Genomic DNA, 16,777 nt, shown 5'->3' on the forward strand with positions numbered 1-16,777 from the left:
GGAGTTGATGGAGAGGGGAAGGGGGCTATTTTTGGAAGCTTCTTTGGTGTGAGTTAGTGGAGTCAAACTTCAGATCTTGGACCTGAGCTCGTCTCTGAAAAGCCGTTGCTGACAATGAAGGTAGAATTGTAGGATTATTTACATGTTGTCCGCAGACATGTTAGGTTCTTTATACAGCTCTGCAGTAAGGGGTTTACAACCAACAGACCAAGTGTTCGGTTGCGTGCAGGGGAAACACACCATAAGACATTCTTAGGTGAGTCTTTCCAGACCTTTTAAAAGGATTCAGAGAGCACAGTGGAGGAATGAGTTTGAATAGCAGAGACTAGGCGTGTGAGCTGTAATTGTCACATTTGGCCTACGCAGTTGTCACCGTGTTAAGTATCTTAACTGCTACTTCGTAAAATGCTTTGAGAGCTCAGAGATCTGACCCATGAAACCAAATTCTGGTCCACTGGCTGATGTAACCTGTTCTAGGACCATTTTGACCATCTACTCTGTTGACCCAGGCTGTCAGCTTAGGCTTCCTCGCTTTATGAAGGCAGGGACATATGATGGATGGGAATGGGGTTCCAAAATGTCTGTAATTCAGCTGTTGGAATCCTGAAACAATGGTGTCCGTGTGTAAGCACACGCTCCCTCCCAGCCCAAAAGGTCTGTCAGATGGGGTACGGCATAAATGGACCAGGTAACAGCCATTAGCGAGTGTGGGGCTTCAGGGTATCCCTGAACCACATCTAGCATTGGCTCCTGGTTTGCAGCAGTATCACACTCCTAGTCCAGTTGAGCATGTCCTGGAGTTGGGAGGCAGGAGCAGTCAGTGAACTGGCTGAGGAGAGGGGGAAATTCCAGCCGGGCTCAAGTTCTGTCATTACCTCCCTTAACGCTGTCTGAAAAAGGAGGTTTTCTGCAGATTGAGCAGAGCAGCCGCAGCCCAGAAAAGGAGAGGAATCGATGACTCAGCGCTGAACTGTTGAGACTAGAAAGGTGCTTCTGTTAAGTCATCAGTTTCCCTTCCTGGTAGACGGCAGCCTCACTCTCCTGTTTGCACAAAGCTTCCTGCTCCAGCAGCATCAGCCCAGCTTGGGCACAGGCTGAGGACAAGGTCTTCATTGTTATAACAGAGGGACACAGAGGGCAACCGGGGCCTTTCACGGCTTCAGGCGTCTGTGGCTACAACCTTCGCAACCAAAGGCTGATGCGGTGCCTAGGACAGGTATTGGAGCCCTGGGGACAGGTTTGCTATTCGGAGACTCTACCCAGAGACAAGGAAGTGAACCCAGAATTTCAGAACTCACTGTGCAAGTCCTGCTTTAGGAAGAGTCCAGCTCTGAACCTCCTAACGGTTAATGTCTGTACCTGATGCATCCTGACAGCCCGCTAGCCTTAATCCGTTGAAAATGGGGAGCACAGAAGATTCTTGCATTGGGGAGCAGCAGCACTGAAAGTGTTAATTGCTTTGGGGTTAGCGCGTGTGCCATTGGAACACTGGCATTCTCTTAACGATAGCAGTCCTCCATTTCTATAGCACCTTTCCCTTAAAGGGCTTTCAACCTGGGAATTGCTTTACCTATCCCTGCAATGCAGCTGTCTCCAGGGTGGAGCGCTGCAGCTGTTTAACAGTACACAGCAACGCTGCCCAACAGTTAAGAGCAGGACGCAAAGCAGAAGTGGAATTTGAGGGGGAAGTTAGAGAGACAGTGGCACTACCCAAATTGGAAGTTGTTCAGAACACCATGGTTTACACCTCTATTTTTAGAAAGTTGCCATAGGATCTTTAATGATGACACATGGGCTGGATCTCAGTTTTATGTATCCAGATTCCAGTAGAACGTGGGCATTTCAAGTGGGGTGCGCTGTTACCAGGATCTTAAGGACCTATGGTATTTTCCTGCTGTGATCCATGGACTCTTGATCCTTTAAACATATGTATGTTGTAAGATTTCTGGTCTAATGGGCTGAGCACAAGACTGGGAGCCAGGACATTCCTGAGACGTAATCCCAGCGCTGGCATTGACGCCTTCTGTGACTGAGTCACTTAACCTCTCTGTATCTCACATTATTCCTCTTTAGAGTAGGCCTAGCCTGCAGCAGGGTTGTGAGAGTGCGTGACAAGCCTTTGAGATCCTCCACGGAAAGGCTCCCTGAAAAGTGCTGTGGCTGGTACTGTTTGCAACGATGTATTCACACATGTATACCTGTGTCATTCAGGCTCTCCACCTGAATTCCATTGTCTTGGCTGCTAGTGCTCCCCCTTGCCAGCTGTGTTGTGTGCCGAATGCAATGCATTTGTTTTACCTCTCTCTATTTAGCAGGACTCCCTGGAAGTGACATGGCAACAGGCACCTGTGAGGTATTGGAAAGAGACCTGGAGTGTCCTGAGGCCATAAAAGAGCTGCCAGTGCTGGTAGAGAGAATTCTAAGGCTGTCAAGGGAGGACCTGAGAAAAGGTACGTCATCCCCACTTTGACACTGGAGGCCATACTAGTAAGACTTTCCCAGCCGTGGATGCACAGGCTATTCTTGCCTCCAAGGAGTTAAAAGTCAGTTGGGCTGTGCTGATACCATTGGAAATGTTCCTTGACATGTCTTCTGAGGGGATTATATGCTTAAGATCCTGATCTTTGCAGTGAGAACGGCTTATTGAAAATTGTTAAGTGACCTTAGAACTTGCAGAGAGCTTTAGTGCCGGCTTTTAGAGATGTGGTAAGATCCAGGTCAGGCATGCAGGCATTGGACTATTTGCCTTATTCTTTAAAGGTGACCTTTAAAGGAGAAGATATGAGATTTTTATACCCAGTTTTGCTTCTTTACGTAGCATTGCGTTTTACTTAGAAAAGGCCCAACAGAAGATTTTAAATGTTCTCTTTTCTGCTTGTTTGCTTATACTAGAAATTCAGGGCCGTTGCACCCTTTTTTTGAGAACACCGTATGGATGTCTGGGGAACAAAGAGGTTTAAAACATACATCAGAAGATAACATTAGTGAGAGGGGACGTCTTCTTTATTCAGACTGCATAAAATATTTTGGATTGTATGGTTCTGTGAATGCCTCTCACTCAAACCCTGACAAACAGTTGGGAGAAAAGCACTTTTGTTAAAGATTCTTCATATTTGCATCTTTAATCAGAGAGTGGCTCCAGTCTACATCTCTGGGTCTTCTTTGGGATATCAGACTCCCTGGTTTCTGGAAGACCAGATTTAACATTCCTGATATTTCTAATGCAGAACACAAGTAGAATTTTGTAATTATTAATAAATAAATTAGGCCTTCTTTACACAAAAAAGGGACAAATTCAGTTGTTATGCTCTTAACATGACCTTTTAAATTACATTTCAGGAATCTGTATTTTCTTACTATTCATTGGTCCATGACTAGTGCTAGGGGGTGGAGGGGGGAATCTTACTGGTCCTGAAAATCCTTAGTAGCCCAAAGCTTAAAATATTCTAGAGCTTTGATGAACCTTTACACATACCATATGCAATTCAGATCCAATCCTGCCCCCCACTGAAACTAAGGGAATTTTGCCATTGCCTTCAATGAGAGCAGGATGGGACCTTTAAATACTGTAGATTTCCCCAGGATAGATAGAGCCTCATTAAATTGAGGCATTATTTTAATGAGTTTGTATTGAACTTTGATACATGCCAAACCATTGGAAATAGAAAACGACAGTAAGAGCCAACCAAGGAGAAGCCCCGTCATGCAATGAATGCATCATCGTATTTACTGTATCAATCCACCGGAGAAATCCAATTACCAACCTGCTTTTTCTTTTACGCTTCGTTTGTGACGTGATGTTAACAGCCGCAGTCTCAAGATCCAGTAATAAGGACCCGACTTTCAGAGATGCTGAGCGTCTGCCCCCAGGTGCAGTTGTGGGTGCTCGCTCGGCTAAAGCTCAGGCCCTGGTACGACATGCCGTTGGAACGCTGGGATTCCAAACTGCCTTCTGATGGCATAGAGCCACCGGGCTGGGGCTGCTGCGGCGTTCCAGTTAGAGGGCTGTAAACGTAGCTGTGAAAGTAGGTTGGGGGAGTAAGATGATAGATCCTGACCCCTGGGTTCTCAATCTGCTCTGACTAGATGTAAGTGGTATCTTCCACTGGAAAACAAATTCCCAGCTTCCCGGGGGGTTATTGTCATCTTCTGTAGCACAGGGGATTTCTGAGATCTCGGCTCTGAAGTATGGCTTGATTCCTCAGGCTAACTGTATTTTAGATCACCATTTCAGGAATGACGACAGCCAGTATCCAGCCTGTGCCCAGCATCCTTTTCTAGCCTTGCTGAGACGCTGGGATGTTTTCAGGGGGTTCTTGTGCATCTCAGGCTCCATCAGGTTAGAAAGGGAGGCCCTTAGCCATTGCCAGTCAGTTTGAAATACAAAGGGACAGAAGCGCTATACCCCCACTGCACTGTTGCACCCGGGGCTGCAGTTTCTAGCACTGCCTGATGTTGACACTGTTTTTGGTGCATCCCTGGAGCAGAGAAGGAAGCCAGGATGCCTGGCCACCAGTACATGTGTTTTGCGGGTGACATCACATTTTCTCCCTCAGCTTTTTTTTTTGCCTGGGAGGTCCAGGGAGTTTATCCCATCAGTAGCCTGGTGCTTGCCAGCGTTCCATTCCTACACCAAGATTTTTTCATTTGAAGGCCAATTGGGCTGCTGCTGTGAAAGAGAACTTTCAGTGTGGCACGTGAGAACTGGCTTTGAACTCCTGCTTAACCACGTCTCATTATAAGTGTGAAAACCTGCCTTGCTGAGTGATTACTGGTCTGAGAAAAGCACCCAAACATCTTCCCCAGTAATTGCATTCGCTTCACTGCACAACGTAGCACTGCTTCACCCCTGGGATCCTGCACGAATTCATGGGCCGCGGGCAGCATGGTAACAGTTTTCAAGTACATAAATGGTTGTTACAAGGAGAAGGGAGAAGAATTGTTCTTCTTAACCTCTGAGGATAGGACAAGAAGCAATGGGCTTAAATTGCAGCAAGGAAGGTTTAGGTTGGACATTAGGAAAAGCTTCCTAACTGTCAGGGTGGTTAAGCACTGGAATAAATTGCCAAGGGAAGTTGGGGAATCTCCATCATTGGCAATTTTTAAGAGGTTAAACAAACACCTGTCAGGAATGGGCTAGATAATACTTAGTCCTGCCATGAGTGCAGGGGATTGGACTACAGAACCTCTCTAGATCCCTTCCAGTCCTACGATTCTGTGGTCTATATAGAGGCTAGGACCTTTGGGTCCAGAGGCACAGCTCCTTGAGTTCAAGGACAATTTATTGATGTAGTAGTAGTAAGGCTTTTATCTTCTCTGCAGGCTGGCCCCTAGGTGGCAAGATGGTCACACGCTATGAGCCCCTCATGCTGTCCACACTTTGTTTTATTTCGCTTGCCCTTGTTTTTAACAGATGCTGAAGTGCCACAAAGCGAAGAGGAGGTAAACCGTAGCTCACACGTAAGTAGCATCTATCTAGTCATCCTCTTTAGAACGAACTATCTCCAGACTTGAGTTTGCGGTGCCGAAGGCCCAGGCGATGTGACACCGGATGTTTGCAACAGCCCTTACAGTCTACAAGAAAGGCAGCAGAGGCCTGGTCTTTGGCTCTTGGGGAGCAGGGGGGGCCTACTACCCCTTTCCCAAGATTTGCCTGGATACTTGGTACATCCAGTTAAATCAGCAGCAGGGCCTTGGATTCTTGTGATTTTGATAGATTAAATTAGCACTGGTGAGAGGTGCTGGATTGACAGCCCGGGAGAGCGAAGGCCTCAGGTTGCCCACAACAAAGGTGCAGGTGCAGGGCAAGCATCCCCTGTATTGTCGTGACAAGGTGCCGTAACTCTGGCCAGGAGGGGCTGCCCCTGTAAGCAGGAGGGGAGTCCCATGGGAGGGGAGTCTTGGGCCTCTGACTGCCAGTGAGGGGGGGCGGTTGGGAGGTGTCTGTTGGGACTCAGCCCACTTCCTATCAATCATTTAACACAGGCCACCAAGCAGCCATCAGATGGCTCTTACCAAGCTGGAGCTAGACATGAAAGGCTCCATAGCTCATTGTCCTGATCCCTCCATTCCCTGGGGGGAAGAGCTCTTGGCATGTGCTCGCAAAACCTCTGCTTCATCAGCTCCAGGACTTCTACGGGCGTGAGGACACACAGGCTCAGATCCTCCCTGGTATTTAGGCCCCTAACTCCCATTGATTTCAGTGGGAGTTGGGAACCTAAATACCTCTGGGGATCTAGGCAACGGTGCCTCAGAAGGACTTAGAGTAGAGGAGGAAAGCAGCAAGGAGGCCGTTGCTTGTTACTTGTAGGCATAAGAGATAGCTTGGCTCAGGGAAACAGGGAGGAAGAGACCAGTCACAAGTGTGGAAAACGGCCTCCCATAAACTAATAGGGCTATGGGGTTAGGCTCAACTTGGCGTTGTGTGAGGCAGTGGGAGAGAAGATTTTTTTTCCCCCATGTTTGGGTAGAATTTATTTAATACTTAATACAAAAAAGGTATGCAGCTGATTTCCGAAATGTAGTTGTTTTATGATGTTGGGCAGGAAGACCACCATTACGAAGCATCCAACGAGCAGCTGAATGTGCAAAGGAGTGTGTGAAAGATTATTGAAGAGCGGGGGTGTTGGGTGCGGGTGCTTAGGGGTGCTGATGCAAAGGAGAGGTTGGGAAGCTGGCGCAGATGTTCTGGGGGGTGATAGAGGAATTTCTGGGGTGCCGATAGGCTGGGCTTGTGGGGAGTTGCTGAAGGTACCACAGAGAACATGACGATGGAAGAAATAAGACTAGGACCATGGAGTTGGAAGACAGGAGTGAGAGGAGACCAATCAGACCTCCTGTGACTTCATCCCATAACAGAAGAGCAGGGGAGAACCCACTGACATGAAAGGGAAGCCAATTCGCAGGAGTGAAAACCTGCTTTAGAACATCACAGTGATCAGGTTAACCACTACACTGCCCCCTGGTGGCCCATCAGGGCACAACTCACCCAGCCACAGGTTTCCGCTGGTAGGTCACTGTCTCTCACAGGGTCCGATGTAGCAGTGCATTAACCCTCCAGCCAAGGCACACTTCAGTCCTTTCCAGGGTATTAAGGTCTAAAGAAATCAGGAAAAAACACAAAACTCAAAACAGGGAAATGCAGCAAACCTTGAGCAGGACCCCACCTTTCTGTTTATGGCTTGTTTTCCAATAACCAGTATTCCAGCCATTCTCCTAAGGGTCGATTCATCCCTTATCCACACAGCAAGCTACCCCAGTCTCTGGGCTGTAAGCAGCCTTCTCTCACAGCAGGAGAAGCAGAGCTCTGCACTACTTCTGGGTCATCCCTGCATCGGGCTGCGTCTCCTCCTTTTAACCCCTCGCTCCATGCCAGCAATTTGCTGCAGGGATAGTGGGGTGGGGCAGTTGGGTCTAGTGACACTAACTAAGATAAAACCATAAAAGAAATCAGTCCTCATGCTTCAAGGTGTAAACTGATCCTCAGAGAGGGTCAGGACTGACTCCCTGCAGCAGCTGCTTTTTCACCGTTCGATGAATGAGGGTTTTCCACCTTCCCCTGAAGCACATGACATTGGCCATAGTCAGATCCAAACGACGGGACTGGCTGGCCTGTTGGCTTTATGCAGGTGAGGAAATTCCAATGTTCCCCACTGGGAACAAAAGCAAGAGTCCTTTCTGTGGGCAACATTTAGCTGGAAACATGGCCTCCTTGGGGCTCTGAGGGGAATCACAGCCCACCCGTGTGCAGTCAGAGCCAAAGGTATCATTATTCAGCTGTTGCTGTCACTGATCTCAGATGACTGGCAGCTCTCCCCCATCTGCTAGGAACTGGGGCCTCTGACACATTTATTAATGAGTCAGTCGTACTGCACCTCTGGAGTCTGATTCATGGGGGAACTCTGGTCCCTCTGTACCCCAGCAGGAAGGGACTAGAACCAGAACCAGGCCTCGGTGCCTAATTTATCTCCGTTTCTAAGCTCCCTCTCTCCAAAGGATACGTTGTCCTCTGGGCAGACACGTCAAAGCGGATTAGCGGCTGCAGCTAAGCAGCTCTGCAGAGTGCTTGTGCTCAGCAAAATGCCTTTTACCAAAGGTTTGGCTCCCATTCACGTGCCAGGGATTGAATCACATAAATAAAATGAACCAACAAGAGCGTGATTGTATCCCGAGCTCAGCACGGCCCCTGCCAGTTTCCACAGGAGGCCGGGCAGAGATTGATAGGGCTCTCTGGGGCGGAGTGGGACACTGCCGTGGGGGGCATGGTATAATGCAGGAGCGTTTCAGATGCAGAAGCTAATACAGAAGCGGATTCTAGTAGATCTCTCACACTGCGGCGGATACTAGAACCCTGTCAGGTTCAGCTTCATAGTCATCAAGCAAAATGTCAAGCCTGTGAGATTAGACAGAGTCAGGTAATGAATATTTCCCCTCCCCCTGAGTTTTCGTCCTTTGCGCTGTCATCTCTTCTCTGGCTTCCAGGCTTTGACACTCAAAGAGCACTTGTTGGCAGGCCCTGTACTACCACCATTGGCTCCTCAGCGTGCCACGGCCCCCAGAGCTTGGCAGGCCCTGAATAGGGCCCCATCAGAACGGATCCCTGGGGACAGACGTGGCCCAGCACAGTCATTAGCTACACTGCCCAGGTGCAGCAGAGAGATTAGATCTGCTCCCAGATATAGGCCGTGTCACTTGCCCTAAGGGAGAACCTCCAGCAGCTGGCAGGGCCGCCCAGAGGATTCAGGGGGCCTGGGGCAAAGCGGGGGAGCTGCGGCGCTTGTACTCACCCGGTGGTGGTCCGGGTCTTTGGCGGCGTTTCGGCAGCAGGGGGCCCTTCAGTCGCTCTGCATCTTCAGCAGCACTGAAGGGCCCCCCGCCGCCGAAATGCCGCCGAAGACCCGGACCGCCGCTGGGCCAGGGCTCGCGGGGCCTGGGGAAAATTGCCCCACTTTCCCCCCCCACCCCCGGGCGGCTCTGGCAGCTGGCACTAGTATTACGGTTTTATCCTCTCTAGGTAGAAGTCACGAATGGGCCTCATAATTGACTACATGTGAGTGAGTCTGGTTCTCTCCAGCAGAGGGCAGTGGTGTCCCCCATCACATTACAAACTACAGCCCCCCTCTGTCCTTGTTCCCTTCATTAGACCCACGTACAAACCTCTCCCGTCCTCTCTGCCTGCCAACAACTCTCCCCTACTTGGGGGGGACACTGGAAACACGAGAGCTGTGGGCAGCTGGGAACTGCAGTGCGGTCCCTTACGAATCCCACAGCTTGCCACCCTGTTAGCCTTGACCAGCCTGTCCTGTTCATCCGCCTCTGGGGTGGAGCGCGATAGCTGCTTAACACGCCTCCTCCATAGTTTGTCGGGAAGTGGAGAAGAATACGGTGCTGGTCTATGGACTCAGTCCTCCTTAAGCAGGAGGTGTTTGCTAAAGAAAATGGCGAAGTGCAGCCAGACAAACAGCCAGGGTTCCACACGGATTGAGTCCCAACTTTGTGTCTCTTCTTAGCCAGGCACCACGTCTTGTTTAGAAATCTGCGCAGGCAGCATAGAGAGCCACCTGGTGGATGACTAATGCCTTGCAAACATCATTACAGATCATTGTAGCTTGGTGCTGAGGGCATGACGGCCAAACTGTCTCTGGACTGGAATGTAGCAAACACCAGGGTAAAAGCCTCCACTGTTGTGATGACCAGAACTGGTCCAGGCCTTGGTTTTACATCTCATCTGAACCACACCCCCTGGGACTTTGCTCGATAAAGTATCAGGAAGAAGAGTGCTGCTACCTGTCAAGTAATGTCCTACAGGAGCGGGGTGTTCTTAGAGGTCTCCTGTCCCAGGACCTGACCCAGCCCAGCCCTATTTAGCTTTCAGGAGCTGGTGTGATCACAGCACTCTCGCCATTTCTAGCTTAGCATAGCTGTATATGTTCATCTTATTTCTAGCCACCCTGGCTGAAGTGTCCTAATGTAATTGTCTCAATAATGTCCATCAGCAGTGAGTTCCAGAAGTCAGTACATTGTAGAAACAGATTTCTTGTTTCCCAGATTCATGTCTTCTGTCTTCTAATCGTGTGATGGCCAAGGTACCAGGCACTGAACCAGGGACCTCCAGAGAATACAAGCACAAGCTGTTGAGTAAAGCAGCTTCCTAGCTCGGGCTCCATCAACCACCTGCGCTTTCGATTGGGGACAGAAGGGGCCCTGTAACACACATGCCCCAGTGCCTTCCAACTGCGCTGCTTGTTTTTTCTCCATCGTAGTTGCAGACAGATCCCCTGAGCTGCTTTGCTTCTCTCTCCCGGCTGCTCTGTTTGTGCTGGCCACGTGACCCATTCACTTTCCTTCACCTGCCAGGGGATAGAGAAGGAGAGGAACACGCTGCACGTCATCGAGAAGGATCTAGACGAGTTTGTGGAAAGCATAACTGACACACCAGTTGTCCCGGCGATTACAGTGACGAGGGTAGAAAGGGTGGAGGAGCCAGCCAGCTCTGCTTCGCCACAAGGTACACGCGTCCCCATTTCTCCCATCAGCCCAGGAGCCCTGGCCCCTAAAGCAAAGGTGGCAGAGCTGAGTTCTCTTCTCCGTCATCCCAGTCCAATTCCGTGGGGAGCTGCAGGTATCCGCCACCTCTGAAAACCAGGCCGCTTATTTAGCTGCCAGACTTTAGGGCCCCACTTTTGAAAATTTTGACCTAAGTGACTTGCCCCTATTGAGGCACCGGAGAGACTGGAATAGAACCCAGGAGTCCGGACTTTAGTTATCCAGCCAACCCCCTGCTGGGCCGTTCATAGTAGGCCCGTTTTGAACCTTGGCGGCAGAGCCACACGAAATTGCAATTGAGTCACTGCCCAAAACGAAGTAGCTGGATTCCCTCCCCGCAGGGGGAGCCAGTGAACCCCAGGGGGAGCTGGGAGTGAGAATCCCCACTTATTTCCTCCCCTCCTTATGCTCCCAACCCTGCGATGGGGCCACTCTCCACTGGCTGGGATACATCTCAACAGACAGGAGTCCCTTGGGATTGTGCCATTGTCTGCCCTTTGTGGCCAGACTAGGTGATGTTAAGGGATCCCCGTTCCCCCTCTTAGCCCATTCCGCCAGGTCAGGCCTGCTCCTCTACTGTAACACCACTTTCTTTGTGTCTCGTAAGTTCCCAAGACCCTTCCAGTGAAGAGGAAGGCCGAGCCCCACACCATCGGCCCCAGGAAGGAGGAGGTCCCCTGGGAAGGCCTTACCCTCAACAAGATCATTCTCATCGCCTCCTTTGTCGCTCTGCTAAGCATGGGCTTCCAGGTCTTCCAAGGTGAGAGACGTCAGAGCAGTGAGGCTGGGAGCTGGGCAGCATCAAGGGGATCAGCCTGTCCTGGGCGGGTGCTGGGCCTGGAGCCTGATTCCCCCTTTTCACACCCAGAGGGCTCAGGAGTGAAACGTTCCTGGGACAGAGCGGGGGAAGCTAGCTCTGCTGCTCACCGTGTATGAGCGGTGCCACCTAGACCGCGTTGTGCTCATTACACAGCAAGAGCCACCTCTGCCTCCAAGAGCTTACGGTCAAAACAGACAAGGCAGGTGGGAGGGGAAACAGAGGCACAGAGAGCGAAGGGACTTGCCCAAGCTGGAATAGCAGGTCTGTGGCAGAGCTGGGTCTCCGGCCTCCTAGTTCAGTGCCCAGGGATTTAGAGCAGATTCGAAAGCAAGAAGCAAACTCCTGCTGCCAGATAAACGCGTTGGGCAGTGTCCGTACTGGGTCCTCGTGCTAGCCCAGGGCAGATCCTGAGCTGCAGGAGCAGGTTGTGGCCGTTTTCTGTCCTTTGCTGGGGCTTAGTCTCCTTCAGCGGCATTCTCTAAGCCTGGAAGCGAAGGATTTAACCGTGAGCTGGAATTGTGTAAATCAATCTGTTTGGGAGCCCAAACCCTTCACCGAATCTCTGTGCAGGCAGGAACTAACCAGCTACAGATGCTCCTCCAGCACTTACAGGGTCCGCCCTAGCCAGGGCAGCAGAGATAACACCTAGATCTATAGGGCAGCGTTTCCAGACTAGGCACCACCAGCCTGGCAGTAAAAGGGGGCTCAAGCTGGGCATCCAAAACCAGAGGCACCCCAAGCAGTGGGCACTCTGAAAATGGCACCTGTCCTCACTCTGGGCCTTAGTTTCCCCATCTGTAAGACAAAGGATAATGAGAGTTACCTGCCTATCGCCCAGGACTTGTCTACATGGGGACACTAAGGAAAATTAATCCAAATTAAGTAAAGGTGTAAATTTAACGTGGATTAGTTAAACCACATTAAATCCTTGCGTGATTATCTTATTCAGACTTAATTCATTTTGAAAGTGAATTAAGCAAATTCTGATAAAGGCCATTTTTTCTGAATAAGAGCATGCACACAGCGGGGGGGTGCCAGGCCACAGCCTGGGGAGGAGGGGTGGGGAGTGTGGCTGCTCCCCGCTAGCGGCGCCGCTGCATTTGCAGGGCTGCTGCCCTCCCCTGCGCCGCGCTGGATCCTCTGTGGCTTGCAAGCCGATGCTCTGGCTCTCCGGTGCCTCCGGAAGGAGGCTCCTCCCTGCCAAACCGGGGCACCATTTTTTGGCGCCCTAGGCGACCGCCTAGTTCGCCTAGTGGTTGCACTAGCCCTGTCCACAGCACCTGCTCAGATCTGAACCAGCACGTCCTCCTTCTTCAGGCAGTTCTGGGTCAGGCTTTTGGCTTGAGCCTCTTTCTAATGCATTCCCCACTGAAGTGTAACCAGCTCTGGGGTGGAAAGCAGCAGCTGTGAACCAGCACACAAGAACACTGCACCGTCTTTCCCTCTGTGCATCTCCAAAGGGCTGACCTTGCCCACTGTCTCCCCGTTCCCAGATGTCATCGACGTAGACGACGAGGTTCCCGAAGCAGAGCCCAGCCTGCGGGCCCAGCCTGTGCGCAGGCTTCCCGAGGATGGTGCCGGCGAGAGGGTAAGGCGAGGGGCCGCAGTGCAGGAGGGGCCTTGGAGACACCATCTCCGAAAAGCAGCCAGTGGGCTCTGGGGGGGGGAAGGTTTTGACTCTGCCCTCCACTAGCGATCACAATCATGTGCTGGGCTAGCAGGCATGGCAGCCAAACCCATTTGTGGCACCATGTTAGGGAGGGAACTGGGGGGTCGGGGGCACCATCCTCTCCTCCCCCACCCCCGCAGCAAAGCAGAGAAAATCAGCCAACACGTCACTGAAGCACAGAGCGTTCGGAGGCCCCGAGAAGGGCTTTCCCCTTGGACGGGGCCCCTCCTGCAGCCCGTACTCCCCCCAGCAGTCAGTCCCATTGAAGGCAGGGGGTGGCTCCCATGGGACCGGCTGCAGGGCAGGCCACAGCCACCTGGAGCCTTGGGACCCATTTAGAGAGAAGGAGCCAGGCCAGGCTAAACTCATTGGGCCCAATCCTGCAAGACACAGGCCCCTGCACCACTGGACTAGACAGGAACGGAGGGCACGTGACGTCGCCCAGGGACACTCGCCATGTCCCAGAATCAGGCCTAGCGTCAGGAAACGCTGAGCTGGTAGAAGGGAGCTCGAGAGCCCACGGCTGTGGTAGTTGAGGCCTTGCCGACAGCCCCACGCCAGGTCCCTGCTAGTGCAGATGGGACCTTCCCAGCCCCTCTCTGACACGCAGGAGGGGAGCTCTGGGCTTGTCTGGCTGCTGCTCCGAGGGCCACAGACAAGCCTGGCAGGTCACGGGCCACGCCACAGCAGGGCCCAGGCTCGCTGTAAACAGGAGGGAACGAGGCAGGGTCCTGCACGGAACTGCTTGGGTCTGGGTTAAAGATGGCGTCAGCGCCAGCTGCCATGGCAACGGCCGGACAGACAGACGAGGGTCCTGGCGCCCTGGGCTGGCCCAGGACCCGGTGGTAAGAGCGGGCCCGTTGCCTTGCGCTGCTGTCCCCTGCAGGGAGAGCTGCGGTTTTTCAAGAGCTGGTTGAGCTGGTGGGAGCCGGAAGCAGCAGGAGACCCTGAAGCCAAGGTGGACTCCCCAGCCAGGGCAGAGCCGAGAAGGGGCCAGGAGAAGCCGAGCGCGCTGAAGAAGGAGGTGGAGAAGCCCAGAGAGAGTGAGGTGGCTCAGTCGGAGAGAGGCGGCAAGAAGGGGATGCAGCCCAAGGACAGGCCCCCCGAGGGCCAGGCCAGCAAAATGCACAGGGCCCCCCCAGCAGGCTCTGAGGAGGAGGAGGAGGAGGAAGGGCAGCAGCGCAGCAGCAAGAGGGCCCGTGGCGAGGGGAAGGAGGGCAAGCGGAGGGAGGGGAAGGAGCGGCCCAGGCGGGACGAGGGGAAGGGCCGCCACCCCAAGCCCGACTCAGCAGCCCAAGGGCCAGGCCGCAAGGAGCACCGGCAGGATGAAAGCTGGAAGCGGGACTCTAAGCAGCAGCGAGGGGAGCACAAGGGCCGGAAGCCCTGGGAGCAGCACAAGTTCAGGGAAGGCAAGAGGCACGACTGAGAACCTGCCCCCTCGCGCCTGAATGGTCCTGAGCAACGGGGTTGAACAACACTAAGTCTGGGGGCAGCCAAATTCCCTGCCCCCCAAGGCTCCAGCCTGAAGGCAGCACATAATCACCCCAGCACCAGCCTTTCCTTTCATCCCCGAGAGCCGCGCTCACGTGTGAGATTTGCTGGCCATTGCTTTTTCCTCCCTAGACACTGCTTGTTTGCCGAGTTCCCCAGGAATTAGACACACCTGCCATTGATAACCCCGCCTGCGGTGACAGAGCAGCAGCGTGGTTTTGTGGTTAGAGCCACAGACTGGGTGGTGGGAGATCTGAGGCCTGGTCCCAGCTCTACCACTGACTTGCTGGGTGGGGCTGGGCAAGTCATGTCACTTCTTTGTGCCTTGTGTTTCCCCAGCTGTAAAATGGGGATGATGATACTTCGCTAAGGCCCAGGGGTTGCTGTGAGTGCAGGTGAGACGCTTTGAGATCCCTGCATCGGTGCTGGGTATCGCTGCTGGAGTGGGGGCGCGGCCAGTGCTGTCATGGGCCTTAGGTGCAAATTTGGACTCCCCTGAGTTCGATGCTTAAAGGAAAGCTGAAAAGGGGGGGGGATGAGTTTGTCCTTTCGTGCTTCATGAGAGGTCCCCTAGCCCCACCAGAAATTTTTCTCTGCTTGTTTTGTGACCTTACAAATAATCAGACTGTCCAGGTATTGCTGGAGGACTCTCGGAGGTTTTGCATGTACAAAGAGCTTGCTCGGGGTCCACAGATGTCAGTTTTTAACCTGGAGAGCTTTTCTCCCAACTGTTTGTCAGACATCTGAATTAAATTGGTGTTAACAAAACCAAACCACAAGACAAAGGTTCTAACAGCCTGAATGGAAATCCCAGTCCCTGCCAATGATTCAGGTTTCAGACCTTCATGGTGAACATGATGCTACAATTCTACTCATTTTCCAGTCATCCCTAGAGACTTCTAAAGAAAGCTGAAGGTCTAATGGCAAAGCCAAGCAGGTGGGTGCTGGGGTGAGGGGAACCTTCTAGTTTTCCTTTTAAAACAGGAGCAAAAAAGGCACAACCCCCTGTTTTCCTGTGCGTCCCCATTCAGTGGCAGTTTGAATGTATAGAAACACAAGCAAAGTGCGCTACTTTTCAGTGCTTTAGTAAGAACAGAAGAAGCATTGCAGCCCCAAACAGCTGAGGTAAATAGTTTATTCTGACCTCTACTGAGTTAGCAAAAATGTCCTTTTTAATAATGTATTAAACTGAATGGTTTCAAAAACAAATCTGGGTCAAGATTTTTATACGTTTGGGTGAATCTTCGCCCTGGATGGAAACAGCCCCACCCCCCAGGAGACAAAACTGCAGCGGTTCAGTCCCAGCTGAATGATTAAAAACGAAAGATGCCAACGTTAACCTGACATGATGAGCCCAGGGCTGCTCCCCTGGGAGTCACTGGCCGTGGGACTTTGCCAGCATCCTCCCTCGGGTTGGAGTTACCGTTCTGTGGCATGAGGTGGCAGCGGCTGCCCAAGATTCATGCTAGATTGCTACAGCAGAGGGTGCTGCACGTCAGGGCTTTGTGAATAGCCAGGGCCTGCGGCAAGGGAGGGGGACTGAGATGCATCGGCAGAGCTGCAAGAGGGGCCCAGCACTGGACTAGCAAGGGGTGCGCCCCTCCCGCAGCAAACAGAAAGAGCAGAGCACTAGGTGCATGGCAGAGGCCTGTAACCACAGCTCCCCCTCAGCTTCCACGGAGCTGCACAAGCTCTGGGTCACTGCACCTGGGGGCAGACTGTGAGCTGGCTGGGCTGGGGAGGGGGTGTGCCCAGCAGCATTGGGATTAGCCAGCTGTGATAAGTGAGGGAGGGTCCCCAAAGCCCTGGTGAGCAGCAGATCTTCCCTTCTCTCGCTCCGCTCTCAAGGAGCCACCTGCCCAAAGCACTGGGTCTCCACCGACTTCCCCTTGTGGGCGGCACATGCAGCTCTCGGGGGGTTCTATGGGCTGCAGCCACACAAGATACGCGCTACCTGTATGGCCCTGAGGATGTCCCGTGGGCTGCAAGCGGCCGGCGGGCGGAGAATCACTGCTCTAAAGAGCCACAGCGCGCTCCCTCCACGGGGGGCTGAGTAAGCTGCCCTACGGCACCCTGCCAGAGGAGGGCAGTCATCACCCCTGGGGCAGACTGCACCCTCCTGCCCCTTCTTCCTTTCTTCAGCTGCACACACTTTGGGGGGGATTTGGAGTTGAACTGAGAGGCTAGGCAAGCTTTGCCCATAGCAATGCCTGCCCCTCATGGCTGGCCTGCAGCACCCTGCCGCACCAGCC

General features: G+C 52.6%; 1 protein-coding gene across 1 annotated transcript in view; it reads left to right on the forward strand.

Moving 5' to 3' along the window:
• The window catches only part of JSRP1 (junctional sarcoplasmic reticulum protein 1), a 29,939-nt gene extending 14,023 nt beyond the window's left edge, over positions 1 to 15,916 (forward strand). Inside the window, exons 3-8 of the mRNA XM_044999071.1 lie at positions 2,313 to 2,450; positions 5,414 to 5,460; positions 10,357 to 10,507; positions 11,153 to 11,305; positions 12,859 to 12,953; positions 13,921 to 15,916. Of these exons, the coding sequence (XP_044855006.1) occupies positions 2,313 to 2,450; positions 5,414 to 5,460; positions 10,357 to 10,507; positions 11,153 to 11,305; positions 12,859 to 12,953; positions 13,921 to 14,460 (1,124 nt within the window). The 3' untranslated portion in view covers positions 14,461 to 15,916. The remainder of the gene's footprint in view (positions 1 to 2,312; positions 2,451 to 5,413; positions 5,461 to 10,356; positions 10,508 to 11,152; positions 11,306 to 12,858; positions 12,954 to 13,920) is intronic.
• Positions 15,917 to 16,777: the final 861 nt, after the last annotated feature.

The sequence above is a fragment of the Mauremys mutica genome, chromosome 24 (genome assembly GCF_020497125.1).
Source record: "Mauremys mutica isolate MM-2020 ecotype Southern chromosome 24, ASM2049712v1, whole genome shotgun sequence".
Taxonomy (NCBI): Eukaryota; Metazoa; Chordata; order Testudines; family Geoemydidae; genus Mauremys; species Mauremys mutica.